The following is a 23,680-nucleotide window of genomic DNA, read 5'->3' on the forward strand; positions in this document are numbered from 1 at the left end:
TACAACTTAACAAAAGTAAAGCATTAAGAGGAAAGCTAACATGATGAACTACTTATAGCAAAAACTTTGTTTCCAAATTTATGTCACAGACTAAGCAAGTTCTGTTGGGTTAAGTAAAGTACACTCACCCGCCTCTCACTGGTCATGTTGTCAGAAATGCACAATAAACTGACAAATGTCAACAACCACGAGCAAGTGTGCAATGCTTGTCAAAAATAAAAACAACACTTAGAAACTAAACATCTGTGATGTACACACTAGAAAAAACAACCTAAGAGGCTCACAGCAGGATAATCTGAGTTCATTCATAAAAATTGTTCTCAGGATTTCTTCATTTCTGGGTGTCAGTTCAGTTGGTTCTTACTATACACTTACAACACAACTACTTCTTTAGTCTTTGTAGACTGAAAACAGCATATGATTTGTGTAAAGTAGCCCACTTTATCTGGAGAGACCCTCTCTAAGTTTCTCTGGCATATCTGAGTAGAATAAAGTTACCACAGCAAACCTGACTGTGTCTCTGACATCTTTGCACAAACCCACCTTAACTATTAATAAATACCATCCTCTGCTGATTATAATCATTTCTACTTTAGATAAATTTATGTATGTTAGACATCCCCAAGAAAATCTACAGACGTAAAGTAGTTAAACCCCTGACTTTAAACAATGCATTATATGCAGTATATTAATTTTCAATTATATTTCTGGCACATTTCCCTGAGCCACAACTATAACAAACAATCTTTGAAGATAACATTACTAAAACAATATGATATATATTTTTTCTGTTTTAAGAAGTGAGATATTACTGCATAGAAATACATTTGTGAAAAGTTAAAACATTCAAACTCCAACTTCATGACATGATACATTTCAGGAAATTTGTTCTTCAGTAACTTTTCCTTGAAAATGGGGAATGATGCTTTACTGTATGATAAACGTGGATATAAAGTAACAATGCTGAATGTTGATTCTGAATTTGTGCAATTTTTTCCAAAACACTACACATTCATATGTAATAGAACCTGCCCCTGAATCTGTCTGTATACTGCTCAGTGTGATCATCACGTGATCATCATGTAACTTGCTGAATTGATGAGGTCATCATCACATGAGGATCTCTTAAATAGTTTATGACATGCTGGATAGACAGGGAAGATCTGCCCATTACTCTGCCCCTGTCAGGCCTCCTGAGGCTGGCCAATCAGAAGGAAGAGGTTTGTGGAAAGGGGACACTTAAAGAGACGGCATCTAATGAGTGTTTTAGACAGATGCTAAAATAAGGGTTTTAAAGATTAAAAAAAAAGAAAAGAAAAGAAAAAAACAAAAAACTTATCCTAAGATTCTACATGAATACTAGAGGGTCAGCATCAAGCACAATACCCCCTCTTTAAGTTGACATAAAATGTATACAGTTTGAATGCAGATGCCATATCTCACTTAAAATTATAAACAACAATCTTCGATTTATGGATCTTTACCCATAAAAATGTTTTAACTAGATGAAAAGATTAACTTCCTATGAGTGCAGAGAAACATGGCTGCATCGCCAAAGAGATTATAAATAAATAGAATAAACAAGCTCTATTTAAAGTGGCAAAGCTCAAAAGTTTTATATTGCACTTAGATCTATATGATCTGACTCCTTCTCTATGGAGATAATGAAGTAAACAATCACAATAATCCCCAGCTAGTCATCATCATTTGGTTTACATCGTTTCTGTTAAGCACAATTCAAAAACAAACAAAGGGATAAATCCCGGCTTTAATCAAGGACGAGACTGGGATTAAAACATTGTTTACGGCTGGGGCTTAAACTGCAAATCCTGCATTTATACTGACGGTAAATAGACCTAGAGTATGAAATAAGAGGAAACTGGGAAAAAGAGCTAAATATATTGTATCCAGTTGTCTGGAAACAGAGGATTCTGCTTTATAAATACACCGCACAAACCAACACAATCAACTAGTTTGAGAGAATGCACTGAATGAACACAGGTCTGCATCCACCCTATCCAATTTAGTATTAAAATGAACCATACAATGCAAGACCAAAACAAAAAGAAGAAAAACATAATATTAATAACAACAAATTACAATAATTAATAAAATTAAATAAGAAGTTGACAAAAAAACTCTTAACAAATGAAAAGGACTGAAAAGGACAAAAGTAGAATTCACACATCAGAACTAACAATAAACTGATCTGTGGTCATCAGCTGTATGCTGAGCATAGAACGGTGACTGCTGCATAATTCTTTGTGCAATATTTTAAGGGTTAAACGTGTAAGTGGAAGCTGGGGCTGATGGGAGATTTTAGTAAAGTGACACAGAGGTATGAGACAGTGAAGTCCATGAAGGTGCTGCTCAAAGCACTTCAGGAATAAATAGTGATGACCTCTCGTCCTCCTCCACGCACCAGCAGGACCCGATTGAGACCTTCAGTGAGAACTTCCAGGAACTCCATGTCTGAAGGGAAGTCACAGTGAAGGAGAGTAGTTTTCTTAAAGACAAATGCTAACATGCTACACCAAACATGAGCATTATTGTGGAGGTTATGGACTTTGTAAATAAAGAAAATTCTCTGGTCTTCAAGCACTTTACACCACATTTTATCCTTCATGACCTGAGCGTTGGTTACCACAATTCAGGGGCTGTTTACACGACAACGGTTTTAGGGTGAAACGCAAACGTTTTGTTGCCTTTCAGCCTTGCGTTTACACGGAAACAGCGTTTCAGCCGACCCAAAAAGCAAACTTTTGAAAACGGCCACCAGAGTGGGATTTTTCTGAGGCCGCGTTTAAATGACGTTTCATCTGAAAACGCTAAAACGCAGTGAAAACTTAGTGAAAAAAATCTGCGTTTACACGGGAACGCTGATGGACTGAAAACGCTGTAGTGAGCACCCCAGGCCTATAGGTGGTGATATAACTGTGTTGTCCAGAAGCCGCTTTTGTGGGTTTTCCACAGAAGTAGAGTTGAGCCGATCATCTGCTGTATTGGGGAATACTAAGTCAAAAAGTGGAGCAACAGGTGCAGATTTTGTTGAAAGACAGTCAGCAGATGCAGCAGATTGGGCAGCACAAGCACAGCACGGTAGTCCGTGACGATCGTACCAAAGGTACTGTTGTCCTGTTGTATGCGCGCGTAAGGCAGACTGTGACGTCATCGTTTCCACTGAAAACGCTGGCTTACTGTTTACACGGCAATGGTGTCGGGAGCGTTTCAGAAAAATCCCACTCTGGAGGCCGTTTTCAAAAGTTTGCGTTTTAAGTTGGCTGATACGCCGTTTCCTTGTAAACGCGAGGCTGAAACGCAACAAAACTTTTGCGTTTCACCCTAAAACCGTTGTCGTGTAAACGGCCCCACCATTGCCGTGTAAACAGTGAGCTGGCGTTTTCAGTGGAAACGCTGATGTCACACTCCGCCTCACGCGTGCGCATACAACGGGACAACAGCACCGTTGTTACGATCGTCGTGAACTACCGTGTTGTGCTTGTGCTGCTCAATCTGCTTTATCTGCTGACTGTTTTTCAACAAAATGTAAATCTTTTGCTCCACTTTCCTACTTGGAATTCTCCAGTACACCAGATGACCAGCTCAACACTGCTTCGGTGGAGATCTCCCAAAAGCGGCTTCTTGACAAGACAGTTACAGCACCACCTACAGGCCTGGCATGCTTACTGCAGCGTTTTCAGTCCATCCAGTCCAATTTTTTTTTCACTGTATTTTCACAGTGTTTTAGTGTCTTCAGATGAAACGTTGTCGTGTAAACGGGGCCTTAAGCTGTCCTTTACTGTCTTCATGCCCCTTGTTTAAAAGACTTTCCTGTTGTAAGGGCAAATAAGGATCTTAAGTGAACTGTACTGAACTGAGCTGAGCACAGTGAGACAAATCAAAAGGACTGAGCAGTATGTGTCATGTAGGATACAGTTTTCATCGCCCACACGGTTCTTGGGTGGTCCCGGCATGTTGAGCAGAAGGAGTTTGGCCTCCTTGGACTTCTTAGTGATGACCTCATTGAGCCGCATCGCTGTGTGCATGCGTCTCAGGTCAGTCTGGTTTCTGATGAAAGAAAAGATCAACCACAGTTGGGCTTAGATTAAAATTCAGTTCATGTGCTGCTCAGGGCTCACAGGATGTTCCAAAAACGAAACGTCAACACTCACAAGTTCTCCCACTCTCTGCAGCGGCATGTTGGGATGGAAAATAACAGTAAGTTATAAACAGGATACTTGATTGTGATTGGTCAGTCTGTTATTTATTAACAGCACACTGATGCTATGGATGTGGTTCAAAACACAGACTCTGGTGGACAAACTGTAATTCTATCAATCTGCTGAAGGAGATCAGTTGATATAATGTTGGTTTGAGGGAAAAAAAGAGGGAAAATAGAGAGATGAGATTCATGACTAAAACAAAGGAGGCCTTGATAGAGAAATCAGTGACAGAAATTGGTGCAAGAAGTAAACATTTGATGAAACAGGATTTTGGAGATGACGATGTGAGGACAGATAAACAAAAGGAATTTTTTTTGATGTATTGAGTTCGATGCTGTGTCCCCTCCTGCTGTTTTTTAAGCATAGGCAGTGTCTATTTTCAATTCAAACCAAATGTGATTCAGTGTTTCTATTGCAAAAGCGCCCTCAGTGCCAGCTGATTTTTATCTCATCTTTCTCAGCTTGAAACAATTCAACTTTTGGTTCTCATCAATGTCACTTATAAAAATGAACTAACTAACTAACTAACTAACTAACTAACTTATGCAGCGAGCTTTTGATTACTTTTGGTTTGTTGATGATTATACACTTGTTTTTTAAAAGAGCTTTATGATGATGATAGTGATGATGATGATGATGATGATGACAAAAAATAATAATAATAACCATTACTTTTTGATAAACAAATATATATAGGATCAGGATGTTGAAAAACTGCTGATATCAACTTTGTCATGAGCAAAGTTAAGGGTGTATCCTTTGACAGAATTTCTTTAGAGAGGTTTTTTTGGGCCCAGCTGTGTTTTTCCTAACTCTCAGTCACTCATCTTTTCTCAGTTGTAATCAGCTGTTTAGTCACCTGCAAAACCTGAAATCTGAGCAAGTGTTCATTTCTTACTCTTTATGAAAATGCATTATTTACAATTAATCTGAGCTACATTTACCTGACAAGTCCAGAAAAAGTCTTATTTAAAGACATTTAAACTAAACATGCCCTGATTGATCAGTTGGCTGATTTCCTTAATTTTGGGGGATTCATGATCGGCCCGTCCTTACATATGAAACTGATCTTATAAACCTACAGGAAGGTCTGACAGCCAGCCTTTGTTACTTTTTGCTTTGAGACCTAAAACTCAGGACACTTATTGGTGGTTTAAGTTAAATGTAAAGATTTCTTTTTTCAAAGGTATTGTTCAATTATTTTCAATAAAATAAGATTGCAACATTGAAGGTATATGCTGACAGCTACAAAAAATAAAAAATGAAAATCAGTATCAGCAAGTCAGGGTTTTTAAAGATTGGTGATTGGCCAGAAAATTGCAATCAGTGCACCCCTAATTAAAACGAAAAACAATGCCTGAATTGCTTGTGAAGAATATAAAAGAAAGTATATCAATGGGGTAAAAAATGTGCTTATTAAATTTCTTTGTCAAAAAACTTCAAACTTTTCGTATGCTATTGGTACCTTTTTTTATTCTCTTCAGCATTACGGGCACCAATTTTCTTTGTGTATCTTAAAATAAGACAATTTCATTCTAAAAATTAGAAACACTTAGAGTTCAGCTTTTTCAGTGGGTCATTTTTTTCGGATCAAAAGTAAAAAGTTGTTATGGTCAGTTGTATTTGAAAAAATAAACTTTTATTAGACTTCTTTTTTCCCCCTCAGGGTTTGGTTCCTACACCCCTGCTACTTTAGCAGCCGTACATTGAACTTTGTAATAAAATATGCATCTTATAAAAGATGTTATTGAGATAATTAAACACTTCTCTTTAAAGAAATAAAGTAATAAAGGGATCATACTCTATTATTAGAGGTGTTTTTAAGCTTTTCCCTGTTAACAACTTTTGATTAAAGACTACTGGTCTTCCCTGGGGTCATTAAACGGTCAAATTCTGCTTGAAGACCACAGACTGAAAAGGTCTGACAGCCAGGATCCAATTTCGTGTTTGTGTAATTAAAGTTCAAAGTTTTATTTGTCCCACGCACAGGAACAAAAAGCACCAGTTTAGAGTCAAACAAATATTGACCACTGACCCACGTCCCCATAAGCGTGCCAAGAGTCATGTGTTTCCTGTGCGGTGAGACTGAGCGGTCACTCACGGCTTCATGTTGAAGGGGTCTTTGCCCGCTTCTGCGTTGGCTGTCTGTCCCTTGTCTGAGCCCTTGTTGTCCACAGTGGGAGGAGCGGGTCCAGTGGGGCTGGTGGGCGTAGAGGCGTTCTTGCTGTGGATCAGCTGTACCTGTTTTGGGTTGGAGACAGCCACAGACTGAGACAGGGACACCGTGACATGACAGTGTGACAGGGTGAAAGAGAGAAAAGAGACATCTGTCAGTGAGGGTGACACTCTGAGAATCAGAGGCCAGAGGGAAATGTCAGAGCAGCGTGGAAAGAGGACAAGGATGATTATGGGTTGCTGCTCTTGTGATGACAAACAGTGTGCTCAAACCAGAGCTCAGAAACACAAAAGGTGTGGGGGAATGAAGAGTGATGAAAAGGAAAGTTAAGAAACAGGTCTTTTAAAAAGACACAGCAGCTTTACCTCATCTTCTGGTTTCTCTGCCACACTGGCGCCCTCCTCAGTGCTGTGCTGGGATCGCAGGCCAGGTTGGTTTTTACGCCGAATGGACCCGCGGGATGAATCTGTAATGCTCTGGATCTGTAGAAAAACAAGAGTACAGCAAGGGGTCAGGGTCGGTTTGAAATTTCCCTCTGGAGTTCAGTTTCCTTTCTGACTTCAGCAAAAACAAGTCCAAACACTGATTACAACCCATATCCTCCCTGAGAGCCACTGGCAGATTATTTACAGGAGAAATTTTAGTCCTGTTCTTCAGGGTTTACCTCTCTCTCCATTTCATTCTTGGTCAGATGCATCTGTTTGAGGATTTGTGAGCGCTGCTCCATTATCAGTGTCTTCTCATAGGTGTAGGCTGAAACATCGCTGTCATGCTTTAAAACAAAGAAACCAAGAAATCTTACATCACTAATGAAAAATTGATCACAGACAACTGAAAATACACCTGAACTTAAGTTTTTCATGAAAGCATAAAACTTTTCTGACAAAGTCTCCAGAACAAAAGCTCTGACTCTGATTGTGTCAGACAAAACTCTCACCATTTCCACCACTTCCACCTCAGCGTCGATGCGCAAGTGATAAAGAAAGGTGATGAGGTCTTTCTTCATCTGGATGCTGTTGTCATCCATCTGAGCCACAGTGAAGATGCGCATCTTGCACTTCCTCCACACCTGGGTGAAACAACAGAAAAATTCACAGGTATCAAACAACACATTCCACAGTCTTTTTCCACACCGAGAGTCCTGTTTAAGTTTTTCCTTCATCAAATCTTCTCAAATGTAGCTGTTTCTAACCTTATGCTGGCGCAGCAGGAAAGGCAGGAGCATCAGCATGCCTCCATCGTGGACGATCCACCACACGTCTATGTGGCCTTCGGTGAAGCGCTCTCCATTAGAAGGGTAGCTGTGGATATTCTTGGGAACCAATAGAGCCATGCTGGCTATTGTTGTCTCTCTAACCACCTCTACAGAGAGACGGAGAAAAACAGAAAACTCAGATGTGAAAAGAAATAATTGAGAGCTGCAGGGAGGGCAACATCTTTAAGATTTTTTCAAGTCATTCCACCAGATCGATGTAACAGGCCAAAATATACCCTTGTCTGACTTATACCCAGAGTTAAAATGGGTCACTTAAAAAAAAATCTAATTAATTACATGATTTGTAATTAATTAATCTAATTAATCACATTTTAATCTCATATCTGCTTTAGGTCCCCAAATAAAGAATTTGAATTCTAGGACATTGCTAAACTGTAGTGCATGACCAATCAAATTAATCCATGAACAAGAGAAAGTTTGTAAACCCACATTTTTTTCAACTGGCCAATATGAAAATGACTGTGTTAGCTGCCATTGATGTCTACTGACGTCAGTTTGATTGCATCTGTTTAATGTGTCTATAGAAGTAACTTATGTATTTCGGCAGGGGGAAGCGGGGTCTGGTGGAGCCTGTCAATCAAAATCATGCTCGTACACTACTGTGGGTGAGAGCTGTGCGCTCTTTGGATGAGAGCTCAGCATGGATATGAGGAGAAGATGTGAGATGACAGAGACATAGAGAGACGCTGCGAGTCAGAAAAGTTCAGGCAGCTCACGCTGGAACTGAGGATGTGTTAGGGTAGCTCAGAGAGAAAGAGCGGCAAGATTGTGAGAAAAGACAATGGAGATGAAAGAGAGGATCAAAGGATGGAGTGCCTAAGAGCCTCAAGAGAGACATAAAGGAGGAGAGTCCACTCCTCTTAGGTAGTTTTGGTGTTTACATAGTCATAGAAAACAATTTTATTTGGGTCTTGAAAGATCATACAAGATATTCTGAAAATGGCTCGCAGCAAATTAACTGCATTCATTTGGGGTGTAATTAATTCAAGTAATGCATTAAAGTGACAAGTATTTACATTAACTCACCACAATAATAGAGTATATTTCAAATAAGAAAGTAATTGCATATGTGTAGGAAAATTACTAAATAATTGGTGGATTGAAATAATAAATAATAACAAATTAACTATACGTTGAACCATGTAAGAGCAAGAGAATGCACAGGGCTATTTAATAATGAAAACTTCGTTTTAAATTATTTGAGTACATGATTTGCTAAGGTACAAAGATAAATACACCAAGTCAACCCAATGTGAAATGCAAAACATTGTCATGTCGTCACTCAAGAGTAGTTTATGAATATATATAAGTTTAGATACACATCAATTAAGAAAGAGGACGTCTACACCAGCTTTGGATGTTCTACACTGCCACAGAGCATGATCATTTCATTGCTATTGTCAGTGTTTAACTTTGCCATCTTTGAGTTTTTATTTTTGTACATTTTTATACTTCACACACCCATTTTTTTTTTTTCTTGTGTAGATCACTCACCACTACTAATATAATGGGGGGTAGAGTCTTAACCTCAGGTATAATCTGGATGGAGGTCATATTTCTGCCTGTTACACGGTATAAGGGGCATTTATCAAAATAATTAACACCTTTGCAGAGCACGTTTAGCTGTTAACTTTCTGTATCTGATCAATATTTACTTAATCTATCACAATCAGGGTTGTTTTTGTTGTTCTTGAGGACAGGTATCACAGTCATCAATGTAAACATCCCAGGCATGTGTAACTTAACCATTCACTTCAAACATACCGATAAAGTTCCTGAACTCCTGGTGGTACTCTGGCTGTTTCCAGTTTTTGGGCCAGCTGACCATCACAGTATTGTGCTTCAGACCTCCCAGTCCTCCAACCTGGACCAAATGAGACGTCCCATCTCTCAGGTTGGAGGAGATGACCACCTGAGAGAAGCCCTTCACCCTCTCTGTCTCCATCAGTTTGCGCAAAGACTAGAAATAATTCAAACAGAAACAGCTGTCACTTAAGGATAGTAATCCACTGAGTTCTCCGTTAGAGCTATATGTTTGAGGGGTGAGAAGCCAGACCTGATCTGCCCTTTGAGCCTCAGTGTAGTTGTCGAGGAAGGTTCCTTGGACTGAGGTTCCCACGATGGTTAGACCCTTTCCTGCTTTCAGCTGATTGGTCAGAGAGAGGAGACGAGGTTGTTCGATGTTCTGTTCAGCGTCCACACTCACCAGAACCATGATCTGAGGCCTGATGGGGGAAAGAAAAATCTTTTAGGATTAAACCTGTTAGAAAGCCTCATTGTTGTGGTTTTAAAGCTCCACATGTGTGCACTGACCTCCAGTTCTTGGTGTGTGGCGGTCCCTCCTCCAGCCTCATGAGAGCAAAGCGGGCAGCGCTGAGAGAGATGCCTCGTATTCCATCACCCCACTCCTTTTCCGCTCTGGGACACAGAAAATTCTTGTCATGTCATTCCACTACAGCACTAACAACCAGTAAAACAATTAGACGATGATTTCATAGCATGAAGTTATTCATGTGGTTTGTCCAGGAAGCTGTTCTGATGACGGTTCCTTACCCACAAAACTCGATGTATTTGTAGATGCAGGAGGCAATGCCCATGGCAACGATGGCATAATACCAGGAGCAGATGAACATGAGTGAAAGACACAGACTCATGCCCAAGAAAGACAGAGCCCTGAAAACAGAGACAGAGACACACACACACACACACCTCCTTCAAAATCCTTTTTGAATGCATTCATTAAATACAGAATGTTAAATATCATATTGATACAAACTCACCAGTGGTAAAACTTAAAGCGTGGCCTCCAGTTTGGCGTCCTTAGAAGAGTCTGCAGTGCACAGGCAAGATTGACAAACATGTAGCACATCAAAAAGAACCTGAAGAGCCAAAGATGGAGGAGACACAGAGAGAAAATGTTAGACAGACTGACCACAACAGTCTCCGTCAGAGTGTGTGAGAGTGACAGTGTGCTTACATGGACAGGATGGGTGCAACTGCGTCCAGCGAAGCAATAATTATGCCAATCTCACAAATGCTGGCAGTCAGCAGGAGGGCCCAGGTGGGCTCCCCGTTAGCTTTGCCGTGCCCAAACACCTGCAGCACCACGACAGAAAAGTTTAAGGCAGATTCTTGGACAGAATTTTTTTTCATTGATAGAGATGTGCTGAATTCTTCATGCATACTCACTCTGAGGAATGGGATGATGCCGTCTCGGGAGATGGCCTGTAGAAGACGAGGAGCTCCAGTCAGACTCTGGAGACCCGCTCCACAGGTGGAGAAGAAAGAGCCAATCACAATGACCCACGGGGATGGCCATGCTAAAGTCCCGATCACCAGGTTACCGTTGACCCCTTCACCAAATCTGTGAACAAAAAACTTCACTGTTTACTTATCTGCCATTAAATGTACCATCTTCCCAAACAGATGTATGATTTTAAATGTGACCAACAGCTGTGTCCCATTACTTATTGTTGCTTCTGAAATACATCTGAACAAACCAGATTAAGCCTTGGGAGAACTGGTGAGTCAAATTGAATGTCATCTTTTGACATTTGTTGTGGCTACAAGATAACCTTTTGATCAACTGACCTATAGCTAAGTCCCGCCCCCAAAAATGATGAGCCAATCACAGAGCGTACAGCTGTTCCCATACACTCGGACATTTCATCCATAGAAATGCTTTAAATAAAGTCATTTAAAAAAGTCAGTTTTCGGTTGGTTTTGTGAAGTATTTCTGAAATTTTAGGTTTAGAAATGGTCAAACCTCTTTTATGGGGTACATGCAACTCTGACATAAAGTATCCCGAGATATCCTCAACATGAATAGAATTAAAGATTTTTACAACTGTTTCAAGGTAAGTAAACATCATATCTGAGGCAACATGTTGTCATTTTGCTGGAAAGAAATCTTTGGTGACTGTACGTTATTGTTAGCTTTTGTCCAAAGGGCTTAAACTTAAGTTAACTTCTGGAGCTTAGCCTCATTTACCTGTCTGCAATAGCTGATATATCGAGGGGTGGCAAATGTTATGCGTAATGTTTCAATGTAAATACTTGAGCACCAAACTAATGGAGAGAAACCCCTGGTAGAGATGATAAAAAGGCTGTTGTATGTCTAAATAAGTAATTTGTCAATTTGTGAATTTATCCCTCTGGGTATGAGTAAAAACATCCTTGTGGTCAGTGTTTTTTTCTGACAGAATATTAATTAAATCTTTCATTTAAAGTGAAAAAAACTTTCACCAAAGGTCACAGACAAAAAAATAAGGTAAAATAATAATAATAATAATAACAATAATAAAAAAATAAAATAAATAAATAAAATAATAATAAATAATAATAACAATAAAAAATACAACAAAAAACCCAAATAACTAATAGTAATAATAATAATAATAATAATAATAATAATAATAATAAAAAATAATAATAATAATACAAGTAAGAAATCAGACAAATCCTTTTAATCAGACTCACTTGTCTCGTAGGACGACTCCCTCTATACAGGCACCAAACAGCACCACACAGGACATGTCTGAGGAACAACTGTTAGGAAACAAACAGCTCAAAACATCTGATTTTTAGTCATAGTTTCTAGTTTCACCCTGCTCTGGATGTGAAGGATACACACAGTAGAGGTAGTCGTGATGGCTGCAATCGTGCCGATTGGGATTGACCTCTGAGCGTCACGCAGGTCTCCAGAGCGGTTAGAGCCAGCCATGATACCTGAGAGGAATAAGATGAAATAATCAGGAGGGGATAAAACGCAGCATGTTCTTATTGCTGTTCTTACATCTACACTACAGTATATTTCCTAACAGATACTGTTATATGTAAGTAGCTTAGGGTGACCACATTCTGAAAACCCAGAAAGAGAACACCCTACCTGGATACTGAAAGACCACAAAGTAGCTTTATAAACCATACATTAATTGAAAAAATTATTTTTCTGTTTGAAGTGAAAATTTCAATTATGTTCACATAAACGTTTCACAACATACTTAAATAAAAGGAAAAAAGAGAGGCAAAAAGAAACAATGCATAAAAATTCTAAGTTAAACAAAAAGAAATAAAGAGGTAAGCTTCAGTCGTTTTTTTGTAAACAAAACAAAGAAAGGTCATACTTTCCTGTTTTATTTGGGCTAATGTAAAATATGAATAATGGCTTAAAAATAAAGAGCAAAGAAAACAAGAGCAGGAAGTCAGAGCATGTTTTAGGTTTTGTTCTGAGAGAAGGAGCGGCCTGGGTCTTATGTGTCATGACGCGTACAGCGTTCATGTTCGACAACTTGATAAACAGCTACATTAGAACGATGCCAGTGGCCCAGTGCAGCAATTTATTGTAATAACTAATGGCCAGTAAAAAACAAGGTGAGCAAAACTCCTTTTAGGGACCTTTTAGGGTTTAAAATGACCCCCCAATCCTGTGTATGATTTTACAACCAAAAAAAGAGGACAAGTATGGGAAAAAGAGGACAAGTATGGTCACCCTAAATTGGCTGCATTTTAAATCTTACTTATCTCATATTGCTCTACCTTTGACTATCTGAACCTTGGCCTGGTCCCTTAAAAAAAAAAAGATTTATGGATGTATAAAAAACAAGACAGGTAGTGAAAGTTCAAGTGGGTCATCTTCAGTAAGCATCACCTTGGGGATTTGTTGCAAGAAGATCTTGTTTTACTGAGGTTGGTAATGAGGAGTTTGCCAAATGTTAACTATTGGCAAAGGCCAAAGCTGATAGCACCCCTGGAGGATATAAAACCAGGGAGCAATGTTACAAAGAGCCTTAACCAAAGAAAGACTGGAAACTACCTTGTGTGTAATAACTCTAGGAGAAATTTATGTCTTTCAGTCTTTCTCACAGACACACTGCATACAATAAAGTTGGGTCAGTTTTCCTTTAGGTTGGTTTTAAAGTTGATGCTTACAATAAAGTTGGGTCAGTTTTCCTGAAGGTTGGTTTTAAAGTTGATGCTTAAAACCATATAATATAATATAATATAATATAATATAATATAATATAATATAATATAATATAATATAATATAATATAATATAATATAATATAATATAATATAATATAATATACTATAATGTAATGTAATGTAATGTAATGTAATGTAATATAATATAATATAATATAACATATTATAATATAACATAATATAATATAACATAATATAATATAACATAATATAACATAATATAATATAATATAATATAATAATAATATAATAATATAATAAAAAACAATAAAAGTAATAATATATAAAACAACAAAATATTATTTTATAATATAATATAAAACAATATAAAATAATAATAAATAAAACAACAAAATAATATTTTATAATACAATACAATAGTTGTCAATCAAAATCAAAGATAGATTTAAGATTACTGTGACTTTCTTCTTGGGAATTACCACTTAGCATTGAGGAATATCTGTTGTTGTGAAACTGTTATGAAAGACACACAAACAGGAAAATAGACTGCAACTTCAACACTACATATAAAGACAACAATGGCCTCCAGACCTCCAAAACAACTTGACACATATTTACACCAAAAGTGCTTTGGTGTGATGTGTATCCCCCAAAAAATGGCTAATTACAATAATTTACTATTAATTACCTTAATACTGGTTATACATGAACTATAACCAAGCTATTTTTTTTCTTATCAAAATGTTGAAGTTAATGTGCCCCCTGCTGTACACCTCTTCAGACACCTCTTTAATCTCTCTTTTTTCTGTGCGCTAACCTGTGACTGATGGGAAGTAAATCCCAACCAGCAGGGTGAAGAAGCTGGTGATGTCAGCCAGGACGTATCGAGTGGAGCCGGATGTGGTTGGACTGTCTGGATCTGCATCAGACGGCAGCCCGCGTTTCTCCAAAAACATCCCTTTCTCCAGGTAGTTACCAAACAGGTTCTCTGAAAAGAAGAGGATCAGAGTCAGTGTGTGAGGTGGATTACTCCTTGGAGGTTGTTTTTCTCTACACTGATGAGGCTTGTGTTACCTGCCAGGATGCCACTTGTGACCCCTGGGATGCCCTGAATCTCTGTGACGTTGTTGTTGGTGAAGTAATCGTCACATGTGGCGTTGAGGCTGTCAGAGTCACAGAAGGTCCTCCACAGTTTCGTGGTGACGGTGTCGTTGTCTATTTCAATGACCTTTGCACAGATGTCGTATCCTTTGGAAAGAAGAGTCCTGTTTCCCAGGAGGCAGACGCTGCACAGAGAGTCAACAAACGTCACGATCTGGCATCATCACAAAGACTTTTATGTTCGATGATCAAGACGCTTACGGGAACACTGGGGGGTCGAGGGCAGTCTTGATGACTCCGGCATAAACAGCAAGGATGGAAAGGATGACGCAGGCGAGGAAAACAAGCGCCAGCTTGTTCACATACTTGACCCCGACAAACACCACCAGCGCCATAAAGCTCAGCACGATGGTCCCGTAGACACGCATGTTGTTGAGGAGGGCCGCCTCTGCCTCGGCCCCCTCCAGACCCTCAAGCTTAAAGATGGCAGCCTGGGGGACAATATAAATCTGACAGGATGGAGGTGTGTGGATGAGGAGGTTGGAGAATGCGGAGAGATGTGGTGGAGTATGGCGGAGAAGTTTGGTCACCAAAAACTGACCTAGAATCAAAAAGTGAACCGTTTTAGGATGCAGATTAAGATCTCCAAAACCCCAAATAACGAAAGAGTAAGTTTTCATTTCATCTCGATGCATAAATTCAAAGTATCAGATTCATTTTAAGTTAACTGCAGTAAAACGATTTTCATGAAGTTTATCAAAATTTAACAAATCATCAGAGTAAATATTGGTAGTGACTTGTGAGCAAAGGGACATCCATGGCCTCCCTTAAACTAATAGAAGCACCAAAATGTTTGTGAATCAGAAAGTGTTTCCATCCTTGTGTTTACTCCCATGGAGTAATAATAATAATAATAATAATAATAATAATAAAACCTTAATAAATTATAATACTTTAATAAATAATAAAACTTTATTTCAACAGCACTTTTCAAAAGAAATGTTAAGAAGTGCTGTACAAAATGAAACAAAGAATAAAAAAATAAAATAAAAGATTGAAAGGCGAGTAAAAGAGAAACATGAGGACCTAAAGAAAATATAAAATATATATCAAAGGCTAAAAACCACCACCAAAACATCAGAAAAAATAAATAAAATCAATAAAACAGATTAAAACAGATTAAAACTACAAAAAATAAAAATTTAAGATCCTGCCTATGTACTGTAAAAGACAAAAGTTAAAGGTAAAATAAAATAAAATAAAATAAAACAAATGCACTATTTCAACGATTTAAACACATTCACTTCGAATCTCCCAAAAAAGCACATTGAAAAAATGTCTTTAAAGGAGATTTAAACAAAACAAAGAGTAAAAATTTAAAAAGGTAAAAAGACAAATATTTAAAAACAGAAGAGAAGACCACATTTGAAAGATCTTTAGGTGAATAATCTAATGATAAGAAATACTTACAAGCAGAATTTCAATACAGCCAAGAATGTACATGGCACCTGCAAAAGTGGTGCCCAAGTAGAAGCAGATCCCAACAGCGCCACCAAATTCAGGCCCCAGGGACCGAGAGATCATGTAATATGAACCTCCAGCTGTGAGTCACAAAATCACACACACACACGAGTCAGAGCTGTTACACATGAAACTCCTATAAAAGAAAAAAAACACAGTTTACCACTTACCTGGTACGACTCCATTTGTTGCGATGGCGCTCATGGAGATGGCTGTGAGCATGGTCTGAAACAGAGAAGGATGACAGAGCGGGGCATGAGAGGCAGCAGGTGGGCACGCCAAATTAAACATGGCTGAAAGCGAGGCTTTGATGAACCCAGGGGATGAGGGGAGAAAAACATCCAGCAGCACAGAGAGCCTGAGTCACACGGTCACATTGAACCGTTCATGGCAGGGATGACAACACGGCTGTTTTCTGCACATACTGTCCTGTCAGTGAAACTCTGATTAAGCCACGGGACGAAAGGAGAGATTACGAGTCTGTAAAGTTTCAGTTAAAATGATTGAAAAGAAGTTTGAATTCTCCAGATTTAGAATTTCTACATCCATACGGCTCCTTGTTGGACAGGTTTTGGTTTTAAAATATGTCCATGAAGCTTGTTTGGAGTTATACTCTACACTGATAACTTCAGAAAGTTCAAACTGAGATGTTTGGGAGATTAGATTTTGAAATTAATAATCAAACGGCACAGAGAGCAATAAATGTACAACTGTACAAAACTGGTTACACAATGAGGTTTATGTTTAATTTTTTAATGGCCACACTTAAACTGGGGCTGTCACTTGGCATTAATGCACATGTTCTGTGATCACGACCCTCCCTGAGCAGAGCAGATATGGACAGAGAAATGGATCTCTTGAATGAAAAGTTCAGTTTTAAAACTCTGCCTTCATGTGTCTCTCTACAAGAGAGACCAAAGTTACTTGAACTAACTGTCGATAGAGTTACCACCAGAGGACGCCCTTCATTGTTCATTTAGTGGAGATAAAAATGTGTGATTGATCATGAGTGAACTATGAGGAGCAGTGGAGTAAAAGCTTGCTTGATCTTTGATTTTCAGCATGAATCCAACCTGTAAGAGCCGTTATCAGAAAAATTACATGCTGTAAAAACATGTTACAAAATAGAGACTTGTATTCAAAATATATAGTCAGAAATCCAGCAGCTTGTAAAAGCTCCAAGAGCTGAAGAAGTGTTGTTGGTTTTTGATATTATTGAAATATTAACTGTTTGACAACTTACCCTGAAACATAATCATTCTTATTCACATAACATTTGAAAAAAAAAAATTACGAACAAAATTGACTTTGTCTTCACCAGAGATTGTGCAGTGTTTTCAGTTAACTTGATTGAATCTATGAGATATTTTTCTTTTGTTTCTGTTCCATTAAAAAGCTGATCTACTTTTCTGCACCTAAATTGTCAACGCATGAGTTACAAAATTCAGGATCCTCTCCCTTCCAAGACATCAAGAAAATACACAATAAAAGAGAACATCCCTACATCTACCACAGCCAAACTCTACACATCTGTTTCTTATTAAGGGCTGACGACTGAAGAGTTTGGTCACAACTGTTGAATATTTGAATTTAGCTCTGTGACTGTGGCTTTTTATATGGTGGTGCTGTTTGCTATGTAGAATAAAAAACCCTGTGGGAATCAAACGATCCAGAGAAACAGATGCTTGAATGTTGAGATAGTGCTCCAAAAGTTAGCAGTACACTCTTTTTTTAAACATAAGTTATTATAAAAATGATAAATTAATGTGGTTTTCTTAAACAGAGCACTGGCTGTTCTAAGATCTTAAATTCTTCAGCATCAACAAAGTCAAAATTGAATCAGGATACAGGTGAGTATTGTTTGGATGCACAGCAGCCCCATACACACTGCCTCTTGTGAGTCTTACAGAGACTTTTTTGAAGGTCAGAGAGGGTTTAATGTATTTCTTTAAGAACTTGGGGTTGAATTGTGAATGGAAATATGCAACAATCTCCTCGACACAGCTCTCTGTAATCCATTTTCGAAAGGGTGCACAAGGGTGCAAAACAGGCTTTGGAAAGTTGAGTTGCAAACTTCCAAGAATTGTCAAAGTTGGGAACTTTCTACGGGAATTTGGGGGAATTTGTTAACTAATAACTTATTAATAATAATTGACTTAATTATATCAACTGCATTTACCTGGTCATATGCATGTTAACATATCAAACAATTTGGTCTCTTATATGTAGACTTGCATGTAAACATGTCTAATTCAATAGTTCTAAATCAGGTTGACAGCAAGAAAAATTAAATAAATACAAATTTTCCAAAATTTCCTCAAATTTTTTAAAACAAATTCAGTCAAGTTGCAACAAACTGCTGAAAATTTCCAGTATTCTCGAGCTTCAATTCCCATGGAAATTTACAGGAAACTTTCCTGAAACTGACTGGAAATTTTCTACACATGAGCAACCTGACAAAAAAATCTTTTTTAATAAACTTCATGAACAAATAATTGGTAAATTCATCAAAGTCAGCAATATTTATATAGACAGGGTTTTAAGTTGTCCCCATGATGGAGGAAATTTAAAGCAGCAGGAAATCTGTTTTTAATCTTAGTCCAAATTTGTAAACTAAGCAGCAAACAGCTGCATGTGGAAAACAGGAAGAAAAGGTGTTGGTGATTTATATCACCTTCAGCATCTGTGCAATGAGCACTATAATTAAACACGCTGTTTTATAGATTAATTATAAACTTCTAGTAACTGTCTGGTGTGTTAAATATCACAGACACATTTTAATAGAGCACCTGTTTTTCTTAGAAGACCACAGTTTTGTTGCATGACAGATAAATGAAGGCAGGAATGCTTGTAAGTTTCACTCACTGTGGAGCAACACATGAAGACGATGATGAAGGAGCCAAAGACGCCGCCAATGCCAACCATCCATGTCATCCGCAGGAAGAGGATGACCCCGAATATGTTCTGGATGCACGGTAAGTAGACGCCCATTAGGGTGCCGAGCTGTGGAGCCTGAAAACCCCGAACAGAGACAGTGGTTCTGTTATTTTCAATAGTTCAAACTGACATGAGGTTAAAATCTGTCTTATGTGCAATTAGTTCTGTTTCCTCTCTATCTCTTTACTTTTTTGTTGATGTCTACGTGACAAAGAACATGTGCAACATTTGCTCAAACTTCGAGGGTACTCTACCTTTACTGGTTTTTTAGAGGGACGCGCCCCCTCCTCATTGTTCTCAGCCTCTTCATGCTCTTTGCTTCCGGTCGGCAGGTTGGAGTAGTTTGCCAGACTGCTGAGCAGAGAGGAGACCATGGGACTGGTATCCATCTCCTCCTGCAAGAAACACACATAGAAACAGTCAAATCAGACCTGGAACTCTCATGATGAAAACTGAGGCCATGACCTTAAATCATCCAAATGTTAATGTCCTTACTGGGAATGAGAAGCTGTGTCACATCTCAGCATGTTTCATAAAAGAGTCTGAACTTGTCCTCACCTCAAACAGAGCCATGTTTTTGCCGTCATACTGCTGGCTCTTCTCTGCGTCAGTTGCTGCGCTGCTGTTGATGAAAGGACTACTCTCTTTGGGGTTCCCATCACCTGAAACACAGAGGACACCAACAGACTGAAATCTTAATCTACGTAATTCACAGTGATAACGTCTTTTTTTGAAAAACTCACACAAAAATGACTCATTGTGTCGAAACTATACATCCTTGCAGAGACAAGAAATAAAACTTACATTGGAGAAAAATTCATACAATACTTCAGAACTTGAAAATTAACCTTTTAATGTGAAAAAGAACAAAAAACTAAACTACTTCAAAGCTCTACAGAAAAAGTGACACCACTCCTATCTTTGCTAATTTTGACCACAAACAAATGCTTCAACATGTTTCCTTATTTCTGCTAAATATTTTGTGCTATTGACACTTCAGCTGAGATAAATGCAGCTTCCTTTGAACATCAACTTTAATCTTTAAAGATAGGATCTGTTTTAATTGCACTCCCTTGCCACCTTGTGGCCCAGAGTCTCCGCACACTGTCGTAAATTACTTTTGGTGAGGCATGGGTTTGTTTTGGAATTAAATGGAGATCAAAACTATTTTTCTTTATTCAAGATAACTTTTTACTGGATACAATGCGCCAAAGTAAGGTTTTTATTAGTACAGTTACGTAGCACTATGGTTTGAAACGTGACATCAAGCCGGCTATATGTTAGCAACATGATCAGCCTGATGTATCAGTAGGCTAACGTTACAACAAGTTAACACTGTCAGTTTGTAAGTAGCTTAGTAGCTGTCTTTATTTAGCGCTGTTGACAGCCCAGTGCTCTAAGACATGTCTGTAATGTTTAACGTTAGAAAATCCTGGTTAGCTATGTCCTGCCAGTCATCTACCAAGCAGAGCTAATGTAACCTCACTCTTTATTTTATTGATAGACTCTCAAGTTTGAACAGACCACTGCAAAATAACTGCTGACTGTGGGTTAAAATGGACATTATCATAAACAGTTTAGCCCCTGTGTTGTAGAGTGATAAAGCCCAAGCTAAAAGCTAATTAGCCTTTAGCTTAGGCTGTCCTTTTTCTGTCTGACAGACTCCTGTGTCCACCATCAAGACAAAATTAGTCTCAGAAATTGTTTTTAGCAGAGAAAAACACAGATCTCCATGTTTTATCTCTTCTCACTTCTTAACTTTGTCAGCCGGCGTGGTGTTGTCATAGAGACCTAGATGTGCCATAAATCAATCCGGTCCTGGCCAACCCGAACTGGAAGCTAAGAAGTAGCAATTTAAAATAACCTGTAACCAGCAATACTGCCACTGATAATCTCAATTTAAAGTGTGGACAACGATAAGTCCAAACATGTAACTGTTTTCTGTTTCCCTTTTTAAATGGAGCCACATTTTAAGAAACATTTATTTGTGGGATGAGCAGCAGAGCTGAGTATGTGGGGGATCCCTTGAAAAATTTGCCAAATCCACAGTTCCTCAGGTCATCTGCAGGGATTTTAATCAACTGTTTTCACCTTGTGCACTAAGGGTGTGGGTTGGTGGGTTAGAGGTGGAGGGTTTTTTGTTGTTGGTGTTTTGTTTGATTTGTCAAGCACTTTGTGTTGCCACTACAGTGCATGAAAAGTGCTTTATAAATTAAGTTTGATTGATGGATTGATTGAAATCTTCTGTGCCAATGCCAAACAGCTTACTATGCTGTTGCTATTGTCTCTTGTTTCAAGCTTTTGGTACCCCTCGGTGTGGCACACATAGAGTACAGAGCTGATTTGAACTGCTTAAACCAAAAGCAGTCAGATGAGTTTTGATTTACTCTCTGTAACAAGATTAAGTCTGCGGTCTACCTCTTTAATCCTTATTGAAAACTTGGTATAAAAGTTCATATTTTGGGTCATTCAGACCATCCTGACCCCTGAGGCGCAAACTTTTACATCCTGCTCCTCATCAAAAGTAGTGAAAACAAAGCATTCTGGGAAAGAATTCATGGCAAGCTTTCTCTTTCAATGAAAAAATGTAAGTTACTGTGAAAATAATTACGCCCAGGGAATAAATAGAGGAATTAGTAGGCAGGGTGACATTCGGGGACGTCCTGAAGCACCTGATCACTTTGAAAAGCATAATGAAGTTTTTTTTTCTTTCGGGTCCCAAGGGTGCAGCAGTATTATACAGTAATCTTTAGGCTAAAGAGGAGAGTCAAATAACAGCCGAACTGCTCTCACGCAACATATAATCCTCTGAACAACTGACTGCTCTGCTAGAGAAGCCTTTCGCCTTTTCAATTGGATTAGAAAGCTTTTCAATACATGGTCGGCATTAAGATGTTCAAAGGAAGAGAGGTTTTATCAGCTTTCTATCAACACCGGAAACTATACCACACTTTCCCAGACATCAACATTAGTGGTTAAAAACGACTGACTGTTTATTTTTCTCAGGCTGTGCAGCAGAAACCATTACTAAACTCTCTGTAACCTGTTCTGTTGAACTGGAGTCACAGCATTTTAATTTTTCATTTCCAGTCATGGTTGTAGTTTAGATGATGTTAAAGCCAACCATCCCGAGTATTATGTAACCCTGCATGATTTTTAAATCTGCATTTAAAGCTCATTTCAGCTCTCGGCTTAGAGTGAAATCAGCTTTTAAAATATTGCGATTCAAACTGTTTTTTTAAATGTGTGTGTGTGTGTGTGTGAGTGTATATGTGTGTGTGTTTTTGAGTTGGCACGTGTGCTTCTGTTTGCCTGCTCTAGTCAGTGTAGTCAAAACTGTTGAACACTGATACTAGGAATTAGTGCAACATGTGCTGATGGCTGGGAAAGGGTGACAACCTTTTATCATTCAGCTGACAAAACACGCTGAACATAAAACTGATCAGTTTTAGGAAAACACAATGCACTGAATAACAGACTGCAAAATGCTTGTACACACAGGCTAACAGGCTTACAAAGGAGGAGAAAATTAGTCCAACTTACAGCCAAACTTAAAAAAATGTGTGACCAGTGACTGCCTGCAGAGAGTTTACAAAACAAACTGTGAGCGACAAAGATGGGGGAAGCACAAGTTACTGAAGTGAATGAGGTTTTTTTTTTAAAAAAAAAAATTAAGCCAAAATGATAAATAACAATGGGTCTGATGTGTAGAATCAGTCGTGTGCATGTAGGTGAGTGAATATGGTTTAGTGAGAGGCGATGAAAAATGCATCAACACATCTTACAAAAGAAAAGGGTCTAATGTGGGGATGGCAAAAGAAAGGGACAGACAGAGAGAAGCTTGCTTCATACAGGTGCACCAAATCTGAACTCACACTAACAGAACCAAGTTTGTATCACCACTGGAATATCAACACACATGCAGTGCCCCAGGGTGGTCGTCACACACAATTTTTGTTAGGTGAACCACAAAATCAACTCAGAGGGCTGTAAATGATATCTTGTTTACATTTTAAAATTCATACAATTCAGGGAAAAAAGACTTTTTTCTAATCTAAAATTTATTTTTTAAATTAAAATGGAAGATTTAGGATTTCCACTGCAGCAGGAGTAGACTTAATTATATGTCCAACCTCTGTGTTCTGCCTCCAGACACTGAAAGAGCAGCTCCAACAACCCATGTCCATCATGTTTTGGAGCTACGAGTTCAAGTCAACCACAGTCAGTCAAGTTATATTTCCTAGTTTGTAACACATGCAATTTATAACTATAAAAGCATCCAAAGAGCGCAGACCTTCGCCGTGTATTGTCCAACTTCAATGTTATACTCCCTTTCAGCAGACTGTCTGTTACAATTTGATGCCAGTTGCAGGTTTGTGCGATAATTTGTTACCTGACAGTGTTGAAAATTATGATGACCCAGTACATATTTCATATTCTGGATTTTGGTATCCAGAATCTGGATCCTACTTTTACATCTGTCAGAAATTATTGTTT

The 23,680-nt window shown here is 38.4% G+C and overlaps 1 protein-coding gene across 1 annotated transcript in view; it reads right to left on the reverse strand.

The window, feature by feature from the left end:
• Positions 1–2,171: 2,171 nt before the first annotated feature.
• The window catches only part of LOC141798810 (solute carrier family 12 member 5-like), a 45,505-nt gene continuing 23,996 nt past the window's right edge, over positions 2,172–23,680 (reverse strand). Inside the window, exons 2-26 of the mRNA XM_074680667.1 lie at positions 19,742–19,845; positions 19,438–19,578; positions 19,112–19,258; positions 16,417–16,471; positions 16,196–16,326; positions 14,987–15,234; positions 14,699–14,910; positions 14,442–14,612; positions 12,305–12,403; positions 12,155–12,212; positions 10,865–11,039; positions 10,653–10,771; positions 10,456–10,554; positions 10,229–10,348; positions 9,989–10,093; positions 9,732–9,900; positions 9,440–9,635; positions 7,592–7,761; positions 7,337–7,468; positions 7,064–7,171; positions 6,765–6,881; positions 6,325–6,464; positions 4,173–4,187; positions 3,935–4,068; positions 2,172–2,472 (exon numbers count right to left, since the gene is read on the reverse strand). Of these exons, the coding sequence (XP_074536768.1) occupies positions 2,381–2,472; positions 3,935–4,068; positions 4,173–4,187; positions 6,325–6,464; positions 6,765–6,881; positions 7,064–7,171; positions 7,337–7,468; positions 7,592–7,761; positions 9,440–9,635; positions 9,732–9,900; positions 9,989–10,093; positions 10,229–10,348; positions 10,456–10,554; positions 10,653–10,771; positions 10,865–11,039; positions 12,155–12,212; positions 12,305–12,403; positions 14,442–14,612; positions 14,699–14,910; positions 14,987–15,234; positions 16,196–16,326; positions 16,417–16,471; positions 19,112–19,258; positions 19,438–19,578; positions 19,742–19,845 (3,257 nt within the window). The 3' untranslated portion in view covers positions 2,172–2,380. The remainder of the gene's footprint in view (positions 2,473–3,934; positions 4,069–4,172; positions 4,188–6,324; positions 6,465–6,764; positions 6,882–7,063; positions 7,172–7,336; positions 7,469–7,591; positions 7,762–9,439; positions 9,636–9,731; positions 9,901–9,988; positions 10,094–10,228; positions 10,349–10,455; positions 10,555–10,652; positions 10,772–10,864; positions 11,040–12,154; positions 12,213–12,304; positions 12,404–14,441; positions 14,613–14,698; positions 14,911–14,986; positions 15,235–16,195; positions 16,327–16,416; positions 16,472–19,111; positions 19,259–19,437; positions 19,579–19,741; positions 19,846–23,680) is intronic.

This window comes from Halichoeres trimaculatus, unplaced genomic scaffold (genome assembly GCF_033239565.1).
Source record: "Halichoeres trimaculatus isolate MK-OKI-2021-1 unplaced genomic scaffold, fHalTri1.1 fHalTri1_scaffold_11, whole genome shotgun sequence".
Lineage (NCBI taxonomy): Eukaryota > Metazoa > Chordata > Actinopteri > Labriformes > Labridae > Halichoeres > Halichoeres trimaculatus.